This window comes from Dipteris shenzhenensis, chromosome 5, assembly GCF_047967505.1.
Source record: "Dipteris shenzhenensis isolate YYH24624 ecotype China chromosome 5, Dip_SZ_1.0, whole genome shotgun sequence".
NCBI classification, from domain to species: domain Eukaryota; kingdom Viridiplantae; phylum Streptophyta; class Polypodiopsida; order Gleicheniales; family Dipteridaceae; genus Dipteris; species Dipteris shenzhenensis.
Genome location: NC_141600.1, coordinates 24,661,703 through 24,675,447, shown reverse-complemented (window position 1 = coordinate 24,675,447; position 13,745 = coordinate 24,661,703). Strand labels below are relative to the sequence as shown.

At 41.0% G+C, this 13,745-nt stretch overlaps 1 protein-coding gene across 1 annotated transcript; it reads left to right on the top strand.

Annotated features, from left to right (window-relative positions):
- Nucleotides 1–350: 350 nt before the first annotated feature.
- LOC147901776 (UDP-glycosyltransferase 85A7-like) lies at nucleotides 351–1,924 on the top strand. Its single transcript, XM_087374367.1, has 2 exons — nucleotides 351–837; nucleotides 957–1,924. The coding sequence occupies exons 1-2, from the start codon at nucleotides 351–353 to the stop codon at nucleotides 1,922–1,924; spliced, it is 1,455 nt and encodes a 484-aa protein (XP_087230493.1).
- The last annotated feature ends 11,821 nt before the right edge of the window (nucleotides 1,925–13,745 follow it).

The following is a 13,745-nucleotide window of genomic DNA, read 5'->3' as shown; positions in this document are numbered from 1 at the left end:
GAAGGCAATATTTTTTTATATGGGAATGCTCACCGGAATAGGCTTTAGAAAGCCAACAATTCTTGTAGAAATGGCCTCGAGAGGTATTGAAGGGAATCTTTTTCAAAGTGGGAATGCTCAGTGAAGTAGGGAATCTTTTTCAAAGTGGGAATATTGGTCACCCAAGTGAGCCACCAAGAAATGGCCTAGCCCTCAAAGAAGAAATGGCCTAGGTGCATACAATAATATTATGGAGGTGTGAGCCGGCTTGGGCTAAGGAGATACCGAGGAAGGTTGGGGGACGAGGGGGTTTCAATATTAAGAAAAAACCATTGAGGCTTAGCCATCAACCCATTTCACTCCCTCCTTCCATGGCTTCCCCACCCAAACCTCATGCAGTTCTCGTCCCCTACCCCGCTCAAGGCCACATCAACCCCATGATGCAGCTTGCCACCAAATTGGTTCCTCGTGGAGTTCATGTCACCGTAGTCCTCATCCACTACGACCTCTCCCGTATCTCACAACATCAGATCAACGGTTTTCCTTCCGGCATCCGCTTCATGAGCATCCCCGATGGCTTGCCGCCGGACTGCAGCCGTCCTCCCCTTGACGGTAACCTTGCTGTCTCTATCGAACAGAAAGGAGGCGTTTTTGAGATAGCTCTCCAGTGCCTCCTCGGTGAAATTTCCCCCGTTACTTGCATCATCGGTGATTACTTTGTTGCAAGGCTGCGAGACGTAGCCAACAGACTTGGCATCCCTAGAGTGCTCTTTTGGCCGCAATCTGCTGCAAGTTTCACGATTTATGAGCATGCCCATCTGATCGCCTTACACGGCTTTAATCCTTTCGAGGGGACTGGTATTTCTCGACTCTTCACGGTTGATGACTTGTCCTCCTCCTTAAGAATGAGTTGTGAGTGATAAGTTGCGACGTTGTGAATTTTGTGCATCCTTCACAAAGAGAGAATTTTTGTGCAGTTAAGACTTTCGGACCCAAATTGCCGATGGATCTTATCACCTGTATTCCGGGACTCTCGCCGATGCATCCGGCTTACCTTCCCTTTGAAAGTCCCTTTGGCCTTCCTGGACTGCAATGGACGGAAAAATGGATCGCCGAGCAGTCTGGGAGTAGCAACGAGGCCCTCTGTGTGATTTCAAACTCTATTGAGGAGCTGGAGCCTGACATCTGCAAAGCGCTCCCATACCTTCGGCCAATAGGTCCTTTGTTGCCATCCGCTTTCTTCGAGGAAAGAGAACATTCTGAGGACACTTATGCTGGGACGAGTTTCTGGAAAGAAGATGATTGCACAAAGTGGTTAGACATGCAACCCGTGTCATCAGTGTTGTATGTTTCCTTTGGGAGTGTGACCTCGTTTACCATTGAGCAAATCCAAGAGGTCGCTTTGGGCCTCAAAGCGAGCGAGCAACGTTTCCTCTGGGTGATCAGAGAAGGATCAGTCCTCGGCCTCGGAGATGCACCGAATATCTCGGAAGCCTTACCTGAAGGTTTTGTGAATGGAATAAAAGATAAAGGCAAGATAATCAACTGGGCACCGCAAGCATCGGTGCTAGCGCATCGAGCAGTGTCAGGATTCTTCTCGCATTGTGGCTGGAACTCCACGATCGAGAGCATAAGCATGGGGGTGCCTTTGTTGGGGTGGCCGCAGCTATGTGACCAGATAACGAACTGCTGGATGATAAGTACTAAATGGAAGATAGGATTGGAGCTGAAGACGGACCAGGAAAACAAGACAAACAGGAGAGATGTAGAGAGAGCAGCGCGAGAACTTATGGAAGGGGAAGCTGCGGAGGAAATGAGGACAAAGGTGGCGGTAGTAAAAAAAATGGCGGGAAAAGCTGTGAAGGCTTGTAATGGTAGCTCAGAGGATCGCCTTCAAGCTCTTGTTGAAGATCTCTTCCAAAGAGCCTCATGTGCTAGCCTCTAGGCATTCTTCTATTTGAGAGCAGGATCTCTTCCAAACGGCACTATTTGAGAGCCCAAGAAACACATGCTTCTCTCCCTCTAGGGATTTTAATTTTGGCACTGCAAGGGTCCTAAGTGATGGACAGATTAGTTTTTGGCTCTCCAAGGGTCCTAAGGGATGGACACATTAGTTTTTTGCTAATCAGGCTAATCCCAATTCTTTCAGTTCATTTGGTCAACTTGACCACTTTAAGTTTTGGTTTAGTGGCTATTTAAGGCTTTCTAATCTGCTCCTAATGTGTTGTTAGTATCAAGTTTTTATCCTCTTCTGGAGGTTTTAAATGTTTTTGTCTTTTATTGGGTATCTCTCTCTAGAGATGGAGACTCTCTTTATCTCTTGTATGACACCACTCTTGCCAAAATAGCCACGTCCCGAATTTTATTTAATGCTCTGTCCCACTTTTATTTAATGGTCCATCTACCAACACACACACCTCTTTTACCTTTTTAATAGTCTCTTTCACTTGTCTACCTAGAGTACAAGATTAACATCATCTTTTTCAGTACACATGTCATCGATCCATTGACACAATCTACTCTACAATCACATAATTTCTCTTAGTATTCTATGGCACCACATTTCTCAACACCCCCAAGCGACTTTACACTTATAAAGACATTCCAAAAGGCAGGGCCTTAGTAGGATCCCCACCTTGTTTTAATAAATAAATAACTTTGACCTAGACAAGCAGCTATGAAGGTTGTATTGACATACAAGCATTTTGCACTCTCCGCAGAGTACTAAGCATTTAGCACATAACCACACATTTCCTTTTCAAGTATTATAAGGCCAAAGAATGTGCCTTTCCTTGAGTTTGTGACATTGCACTTAACACATAGTAATTTGCATTCATAGTACATTCTAAGAGAGGTTTAGAAGACTAAGGTGGGTTTAAAAGATTGGGATAGATGGTCAAGCCATCTTCATGTTGCTTCACTATGAGCTAATATTTAGACCTAAGCTCTAGAGCACTAAGCTTGTTGATAAAGTAGGACAAGATCACTGGAGAGAGAGAGAGAGAGAGAGAGAGAGAGAGAGAGAGAGAGAGAGAGAGAGACTTGGGGTGAAGAAGAAAGAGAAGAGAAGAGACGAGAAGGAGCACAAGGTACCTACGAGCTAGCGTCAACAATTGTGTCAATGAGAAAAGGGAGGGACATGTAGCATTGAATCAAGAAGGGAGGGAAGAGGAGGAGAAAGGCCAAAAAAAGTGTTACATAAATGTAATTGGAAAGATTCTGAGCGAATCGAAAAGGTTTTCGAAAGGGGAACATTTCATCGAAAGGGAGAAATGGGAAGGATTGAGAGGTGAATGGGGTGATTGCAATTCAGCAAAAGATTTCAATATTGCAAATTGAATTAGGATTTGTGCATGGATGATTGATAGGAGCAAAGCACAATTGCAACAATGAACAACAATTTCTCCATTCGAATGGACCAGATGCTAATTTTAATGATGATGATTAACGTACGTGTTCTTCCAAAGTCCGAGAAGACAATAGCCTAGAACTTGCAAGAATTCTCACAATCATTGAAGGAAGCTTCCATTGCCATTGCCATCACCATAGACATAGACATATCCATAGTTTCTTGCATCTTTGAACTCTATATAGGTTCTTGCATCTCTGAACTCTCCTTCTTGCTTGTCAAAACTCTTCCCCCACCTTGCTTGCATAGAATCTCAACCGATTTCTACCGATCGCTTGGGTGTCAAAACCCACTTTTAAGAGAGAATATGATAGGAGCCTTTAATGCCAATTCATTTTTGTGGATTTTGGAGCAAAGAAAAATGAGGAGCTTATGAATTTCTTAAAGGGCCTGGAAATGAGTTCTCTTTTCTCCTAATGAATGTGTGGGGAAGTATTTTGAATTTTATGCAATAATGCTATACTAGTTACTATTATATATCTTCTTACAACACCACTATTTTTTGTCAAAAAGAGTGATTTTTACATACACCTTAGAGTGCTTAAAACTATTAGAACTCAATCACCTTAAGTGCTTTCTCATGGTCTCTTGCACCTTGCTTTCCTGCATTGGCAGCACTCGTCATACTATACCCCTCCCCTCCATGCCTTCCCATATTTGTTAGCCCTCCATTTACACCCTCACCCTCAAAGGGCTCTAGGATGCCATCCATGTGCCATATTCCAAGAGTCTCATGAGCATGAACATGGACAAAGTCTTTGAGAACGTATGGATGGCAAAGGAAATCTAAGCAATGGCTACTATGATGTCAGATGTCAACTTGACAGCAATGGCACTATGAATAGAGCATGAGCCCACTGCTCGGCTTGCAAATAATTTTTTAGAGTTACTTGCCTAAAAAGTGCATGACACGTGGCTAGTTGAGAGCATAGCTTTTCATCTTATTCCACTATGTTGCCTACGTAATATGGTGAGTTGTATCACCAAAAAAAGGAGACCTCTTTTGTAAATAAAAAAGGAGACTCTCCCTAAAAAGCTTACTGATGCAGAAAATCTCCAAGCTTAAGACAAATTGGCCTAGAATTCAAGTAAAAACTTAAGGAACCCCCTAGCCAAGTCACTCTATTTGCCTTAAAAAACTAGACTGGCATCATTAAGGAGAATCTTAAACAGCTCCTTAATAGATTCTAAACACTGTATTCATAATTTTTGGACTTTAGTAAAGTCCAATTTCAAAACTTGACTTTAAAAAAGTCAAAAAATGATGAATATTTATTTTAAGTACAAAAAATAAGAGGAGTGTATATATAAGAGAGGCATGAAGCCAAGCCAGTGGCTTCAAGTACAAAAAAGAGTAGCTAGCACTACTTCTATGACTAATCTAAGTTCTCCGCATCCTCGCTCCCTTCTTTGCTCCCTTCTTCGCTCCCTTCTGCGCCCCCTTCTTTGCTCCCTTCTTCCTTATCTTGTTCCTCCTAATAAACTGCAAGGCTCTGTAAACGAGGGACAACATGTATCACTGTATGAAAAATCAAATCTTTACTTAAAATATTGACATTATTTAACTACTTTTAAATACTTGGGGGGGCACACAAGTAGCCCGGATATACTGCTTCTCAGTAATCAACCCGTCATCATAGAAGTGCCTCCATGTATCTCCTTTGCAATGGTGGCAGGGGTAGGCTGTCTCGATAGAAGTAGGGTGGCTGCCCATGATATCAAGCTGCAAGATGACACAATTTGCGAAGGGATTAGTACAAAGAAACAACCTCCTAATAAACTACATAAACAATATAATTTGAGATCGATACTTATAAATTGGGCCTCCCATGATTCAACACCCCCTGCTCCAAAATGCACACTTCCATATTGCTCCATTTGGATCCTTCGTGCCTCCACGTGCTACAGACTGGGGTCTACCTTCCCTACCTTCATTGCTTTCTTCCACTCGTGCTTGTGAGCGGTGTGGGACTGGCCCCTTGGTGGTTGATCTCCCTCTCTCCTGGCAATCTCGGCTAGTGCCTGTCTTTTACGCGAAGATCTTTTATTGGCAAGTAGATCGTAACAATCTTTGACTTGGCCCATTTATCTGTGAACTGAACATTGGGGGGATTGGGATACCTACAGCGAACAACAGCGAGTGTCTCATCAGCCAACCTTTCTGGCTGGTCTTTGTAGTGAATAAAGCAATTTCTGTAATTGTTAGCAATTACAAACTGGATGAAGGCCATGATGTCCTTCCCCCGTGCATCCATCAAGATGCCGCCTATCTGACTGATGTCATAGAAGATCGTACCATCACCCTCTGACACATCTGCATCATGTGAATCATCCCTGTCCCCACCACTACCCCCCCCAAAGCATTGTGCTATGCATCCCCCACTACTCTCCCTGCTACTACACCTATCACCCTATCGTGTCAAGCTAGTACGTTGGCCACTCGTAGCCCGAAAAGTGACTCTCGAGTGCATGAAAGTACATTGGCCACTCGTAGCTGGAGAAGAGACTCTCGATGGCATGGGAGTACATCGGTGGCTCTGTGAGGCAGAAAGACCTCCTGACCATAGGGGGAAGAAGGGGCTCAGGTCTATAGGCGGTTGGACTACTGACTCGACTCCACTGAGGTAATCTCAGTCTCAAAGTATGGAGACTGGGATGCGCGACCGTAAACATGGTAAGTGTTAAAGAGTTAAGGTTGATTGAGATACCTATGGGTGTTCATGTGTTTGAGTTATGATCCCTTTTAATTTGATACAGGATGAAGTGCCACACCCGCATATGTTGCCCTATGCTTGTCATGAGGAGGCAAAGCATCGACGATATGAGGAGGGATCTTCAGGAGGGACCGTTATGGATGCATGGAGTGATGATGATAGTAGCCCTCCACCATTACCTCATGAGGTCATGGAGGAGGAGGTGTTTGATGATATGGTGCAGGATTTATATGTCCATCAATCCTCAGGTAGGGATGATAGCATGGAGCATGACGATCTTTTTACCACAGCATCAACTCCACTATTTGAGGGATGCACATTCTCTGTTCTACATGTCTCCCTTGAGTTACTAAACTTACAGACCATCTATGGATGGATCAATGCAAGTTTGAATGCATTACTCAAGTAAGCTTTAAAGTCTATTTTGCAAACATGGTGAATTATGCTAGTGGATCAATTACTTGAATGCTTTTTCTCATTTATGGTCTTCACATGCAGGCTATTGTGTAAAATGCTCCCAAGGGATAATAAATTACCGACCTCAAGAGATATGGCAAGGCAACATGTGACCTCTCTTGGAGGATTAGATTACAAGCTCATCCATGCATGCATCAACGATTGCGTTATGTTTTGTGGACCACATAAGGATGCAAGAGAGTGTCCTACTTGTGGAGAGGCAAGATATAGAGCAGATCTCAAAAATTTGGATGTGCCTTGTAAGGTTCTGCAACATTTTCCCATAATCCCTCGCATCCAACACATGTTCAAGTGCAAATCCATTGCAAAGCTCATGTCATGGCATTCCTCCCATTGATCAACTGATGGCAAGTGGAGAACTCCCATAGACACTCCTGCGTGGAAGCATATTGAAGACACATGGCCAAGCTTCAAGAAAGAACCTAGGAGCTTGAGACTTGGATTGGGTATGGATGGTGTGAACCCATTTGGTCTCAAAAGCACCTCTTACAGTGTATGGCTAGTGATATTGGTGAATTATAATCTTCCACCCTCTATGGTGATTAAGAAAGGACATGTTATGTTATCCCTTCTAATTCCAAGGAAACATAAAGTCAAAAATCCTGATGTTTATTTTGAGCCTTTGATTGACGAGCTAGAAATACTTTGGAGAGGTATTAAGGTGCATGATGTGAGCAAGCCTCCCTTGTCACAAGACTTCAACTACAAAGCAGTCTTGATGTGGACGATGCATGACTTCCCAGGCTATGGCGAGTGTTCAGGTAAGCATTGCACTTTTGATTAAGAGTAGGCAATCAATGTGGCACCCTAAAGCCACTTTCAACTCTTAATTGTGTCTATTGTTCAGGTATCACTGCATTGGGTTACCATGCATGTCCTGTTTGTGTTCCTTCGCTACTAGTTGCCTCCCTGATTTCTCACTGTGGAATGAAGTCCTCCCACCTGATCATCCTATATATGTCGCCCCTTGGAATGAAGTCCCCCCACAGTCACTCACTGTGGGAGATTGGATGAGAATTTGGGACGGATCCACGACGACTCCACCACTTGGCATGAGCCGGTAAGGGTTTGTAACTATTGTGTGCTATATTGGCTGGAAATAAAGATTTCCCACTAACACCAACTTTTGTTTAGATACTCCATCTTTTATCGTTTACCATATTATTCCCACCAATCACTTGCTTGATCCGATGCATATCTTCAAGAATCTGGCGTCTACCATTTGGGAACATTTGAGTGGGACATGAGATTCGGTATGCATAAGGGAGGATCTATGCACCACAAGGAGGATGCGTGAAGCTTGGCCACAAGAGAGGCCAAATGGGCGTGTCTTTTTACCTCATGCATCGTGGAGGTTATCAAAGCTAGAGATGGTGGCAGTGAAGCGAGCTATCACTATAGTTCGTACTCCCACTAGATGCATGAGGTGTTTGAAGGGGGCCTTCACAAAGAGCAAGAAAAGAGGTGTAGAGCAATTATATGGCTTGAAATCTCATGATTGGCACAAGATGCTCCAAGTAAGTATTTTATGTGCATAATATCTTTTTCCTTCCAAATTTGTGAGTGAATTAGAAGCAATTAATCAACCATTCCTCATGTGTTCAGTTCATACTACCTACAAGCATTTCTCGCAGTGCATCATAGGATGTGAAGGATTGTATTTACAAGATGGGTGAGCTTGTGAGGTACTTTACAGGATACAAAATGTGAATATTGTATTTACAAGATGGGTGAGATTGTCAGGTACTTTACAGAATGCAAGGTGGTCATATTGCTAATATTGCATACTTTTTCCTTTCTAGGTATGTGAACTCAAAGGAAATAGATCCCACCATGCTTGAGAATGCTTGAGTTATGTCAATGAGGTGGTTTGTTTAGTGAAGGAGACATTTCCACATTCTATTCTCACAAGCAAACTACATCTCATAGTGCATTTGGTGGAGGAGATTGCTATATACGGTACTATACATGCATGATGGTTGTTCTTCCTCGAGCACTTCATGACCTATATATTTTTGAGTTTCTTGTTGATGTGGATAGCTCTCTCCCACGACTATGGAGAGATGATGAAGACCTAAGGATGACCTCTATTGTGCCTCAAGGGAAAGGACGTAGCAAAGTAATAGACACGGAGTTGCTTAATAATATCAACGTCTATTGCATGCTTAATAGTGATGTGATGAAAAGATGGGTGACAAGATATGAGGATGCAAAGGCAAGAAGACAAGGAGAAAGGGCCCTCTTTTGTACACACCACGGATCTCGTTAGCCATACCCTCAGCATCTAAGAGCACTTCAAAAGGATATTCATGTGGATTGGCTACTTGATGAAATGGAGAGAGCAAAGAGAGACGAGGGGATGCATATCACAATGGAAGAATGGGAGTATGCTAGGGGATGCATGAGCAAGGTCGACATATATAATGTTATGCATAAGCTCGGGGGGGTCACTCATCATATGTAACCCTATCACGTGAGTTCAACAGAAGGATATTTTTTATTTCTAAAATTTACAGAAATAAATATACATAAGGGACTATTTAAAATAGTTTTTGAAAAAATTTACAGATTTGTATAGAAAAGGGGTACATTTTATTAATGAAAAATTTTACAGATAAGGGATTTTAAATATAGGCCTTGAACGCACATGATATAGAGGGTTTATACATAGTGACCCCCCTGAGTGCATAAGTTAGGAGCTTTCAACAATTTAGATTGCTTATTTAATTGATTTTGTCTTGGTGTAGTGTACTATGTTCAATGCTATATGGTGTGCGGGCAAGCATTTTTGAACACAACAGATTGATGATTAGAGAAACACACAAGATTGTGGCGTCATTGCTAGCTTTGAGGGAGCCAATGGAGCCATGGATGATTAATATTGTGGCATCATCCAAGATATTATTAAGCTTGACTTTTGACGCTTCTTTGTGTATGTTTTGGATGTAAAGTGGTTTAAGGACGTGGTGGAAAGAGGCCCTAATGCAACAATCAAATGCCATGCAACTAGCTTTGTAACTATTGACTCCACAAGGTTTTGGCAAAGTAAGGACACACTAGTACTACTGCAACAATGTGAAGAGGTATTGTACACACATATAAAAATACTCACTTTTAAATATTTGATACCTTCGATGCAAGGAAAATAACATGATTGTATTTGTGTTTGAATTAGGTTGTCTATCAACCAATGGTGGATAATAATAGGTGGTGGCATGTCATACCTATTACGCCATGTTCCAAAGTGATGTATAATATATGGAGCATATGGAGGATGATCATGGCCATGGAGGTGATGATGACCGTGATACGAGAGAGGAGGATGATCATGAGATAGGAGATACAGATATTGAGGCCATTACCCGTGAGGACAAGCCTACCATTGGTGATGCTGATTTCGATGAGCACAGGAGTAGCACAAGTAGTAGTGGGTTGAATGTATTTGTAGATGTCAACACTGGTTTGGATTTTGAAGTAGATAGTTTGGCAAGGGTTGATCTCATTGAGGATGAGATTGAACCGTAGCCCATCATTGATATTGGCAAAACTATTTTACATATTCTCATTCTCCTTACCTCACTTAATTTTTGTATATGTGGGTTTGCCAGAAAGCATTGATATTTTTGTTAAAACTACATGCTTTGGTAATCATGGGCAATGTTTGGAAAGCAGTGATGTACATTTATCAGCCTACACTAAAATCTCACTTTCTTTATTATCTATTTTGCGTCTAAATCTATGTCTAATTCACAGTGTAGATGCACTAATAGATGCACAAATCGATGCGCTATTAGACACACTCGTATTTTTGCTATTCTAGTAGTGCCTATAGACGCGCTTGCTATTCAAGCATGTCTTGTTGTGAGTACAATGTTTCTCTCTCTCTCTCTCTCCTCTCTCTCTATCTCTCTCTCTCTCTCTCTCAATTAATAGCAGATGAGTTACTTAAGATAGTAGTACATAATACTAAATAGTACTAACCAAATAGCAATAAGTAGTATGATATGACACTAGAACAAACTTAATATGAACTACAAAAATTACTACAATAGTACACAATCACTAAAAAATAGGGCTAATAGTATGATATGATAGTAGTACCTAAACAGTAATAATATAATAGTACACAATTGAAACTAATAGTACTAAAAACTATTAAAGTTCCTCACTGCAGAGCATCCTTGAGAGAAACAAATAAGTCATGTTGTGAAAAGATTTGTTTGCTAGCTCCACTATCACTACACTTGCACAATTTTTTGATTCCTTTTCTTTACCAGTAGATGCATATTTATTTGTCCCATTTAAACACTTGATTTTAAACATTTGTCCCATATTCACTTGGCATGGAAACACTCCCATTTAATGAATGTACTAAAAAAAAACACACTTAACTTTTCAATTTTTTTTTGTGAAGACAAGATGCCTTTGTATTACAAAAAGTAGCCCCCAAAGGAGCAGCTAAAAATACAAAACGCACACAAAAATATGTAAGAGCCATTGCAAAAATACATCCTCACCAATAGTTTTTATAGAGAAATGTTTGCTAAGATAAGTTCCACTACTACACATGGGTCCTATTTCGATGCTTAAGCACTGACGTTTAGTGTGCGCGAGGCGCTAATCGTCGATAACCAAAGCAAGATTCGTTAAGTGTCGCTATATAGCGACTTTAGGCAAACGTCACTATATAGCGATGTTTAAAGAGTGTCGCTATATAGCGACACTTATTAGACTTGTAAATGGTCGCTATATAGCGACACTTATTAGACTTGTGAATGGTTGCTATATAGCGACACTGAGACAGTTTCCTAAAGCGACGTTTTATAGAGAGTGTTTTTTTCCCATACCGACCTTAAAAGATAGTCTTTTCTAATAACATTTTTTTTTTCATACTCATACATGTTTGATCCTTTGAGAGAATAAAAGTACAAGAGCATGTACATCAAGCCTTTGAAGCTCATATATTCATGTTTAAGCTTGAGATGAAAAAAAATCGATGAAGAGCATTTACATCAACGGCTTCATCCTAAGCCAAGTCTAACGCGCTAAACAAGTCTATCTCTAACTCTACCGAGTTGATCTTCTATATCATCATCGTACTCTAGCATCGTACGTTCACCTAAGTGTACTTGATCATCTTCTTCAATAAAGTGTGGTGATTCTTGATGATCGTCATCAGCTTCTTCCTCAATATCGTGATCTCCATCTTCCTCCTGTATGATGTCATTATGTGCATCTTCCTCTTGGCTCATATTGTGAACTTCATCTTCTTTGCTAGATCCATCTGGATCAATTGGATCCAGCATTGGTGGTGGCATCTCCATATCCACATCTCTATCTTTAAAAATTTGCTTACTTCGTGGTGCAACTTGGATCACGTAGCACCATCTTGGATCAGAATGATCCGGATGAAAAACCACCTATATTAAAGATGGGTGCCATCAATTATATATATGAGATTATGCTTAAGTACATGTATCAATGGATCTTTGAAAACGAAAGCTTCAATTAATTAAATCATTAGTATGCACCTACTCACAATGCTCGGGAAGAACAAAAGTATCATTTTCATCGGTTCAAAGTTTGGTGGAGTCTATTGCAAAGAGACTGCTATTGTCTTTTCTCACTATTGCATGGGGACCGTTGTAAATAGTTCTAAACCATTTTACATCAAAAATGAAAATACTAAATCGTCTGAAATCAATTTCATAGATTTCGCATATGGTTCCATAATAATCCAATTGTGAGGAGAGAAGACTGGTATCCAAAGCACTTGCTCAGCTATCTTGTGTAAAGTTAGCCATGACTCCATAATCATATGTGACTCTCTTTGAATCGATGTGTTCCATGCAAAAATATCGTCCATATGACCATAATGCACTATACTTTTTGTACTACAAAAGAGCATCAAAGATGCATCTATTTTATAGCGTATATTGCCACAAATAATCACTTAATTACGTCAAGAGGTAAGAAACTTACATGCATCATACATCCAAATGATAACTCTCGCTCGCGCTCGTCTATTGTCTCTCCATCGCGTTTGGCGTTACATAGAGCTAGTTGTTCAAGTGACATGTGAGTGGGAAGAAGGGCGAGATCCCGTGGATATGGTTGTGTTCGCATGTATATTACTTTGAATCCACCTCTCAATCCTTGCATTTATTCTTTCTACTTTGGCTGCTTCATATCTCTCAATCCACCTCTACATCTCCTTGCTATTGAGGATACAAAACTTATTGAATTTCTCCATTTGCTCTTCACTCATCTTTCTTTTAATCCCTTTTCCTTGGGGAACCTTGCTAATGATGCGATCATCATCCTTGTTATGCCAAGCTTGTAGCATATCAGGATCTGTGGATGCAAGAAACTCCATCATATATACTAATGACTCTTGCACAAGCCATCCCTCTGCCATGCTTGCTTCTAGTCTTGCTCTTTGTCTTACAAATCCCTTCAAAGTTTTCATAAACCACTCATGAAAAAACATCCATCGACGATGAACAGTACCTATAATGGCCACCTTGTCAACTATGTGCACAAGCAAGTTCACTTGAGTTGTCATAATGCTCGAGGGAAAGTCCTTCTCAAGCAAGCATAGGGCTTCAATGGATTCCACCCTAGCCATCTCTACCCAGCCCCTCTCCCAACAATTGTGCTCCCTCTTCATCCTTCTCCCTCTTTGCTTGTGTGAAAGGAAGTTTTTCAAGAAGGTGAGTCTCTTTAAGCAATGTAGGGTTATTTTTTGTGAGATTTCGTTTTGTGAGTATTGAAGCATGTTTCTCCTTGTATTGCTAAGGCTATGTGCTAATTTTCATGCTTGATTTTTAGAGGTTAAGGACAAAAAACGAGATTTGGTGAAAGAAAGAAGACTCACCTCTTCTCTTTTTGGTATTTCTCTTCCTTCTCTTTCTCCTTATTTGTAGGGTTATGCTTTCTCCTTGTTTGTAGACTTATGCTTGTCTCCTCAATCCAATCCCTTTGAGAAGTTGCTTCTCTAAACTTCTCCTTTCTCTAACTAGTTACCTGAAAAATGGTATGTTTCCTCTCTTTTGTAGGGCCAATCCACTTAACACCGAGTGGGACTTTTCCACGTAAGAAAGTGCTTCCTCTTTTTTCCTTTTGTTATTTTCATTATTTGCATTGGCATGCAGCTAGTGCCTTAT

Coding starts and splice junctions, on each gene's coding strand:
- LOC147901776 (XM_087374367.1), top strand. CDS start 351: ATGGCTTCCCCACCCAAACCTCATGCAGTTCTCGTCCCCTACCCCGCT. Junction 838..956: donor TAATCCTTTCGAGGGGACTG/GTATTTCTCGAC, acceptor ATTTTTGTGCAG/TTAAGACTTTCGGACCCAAA.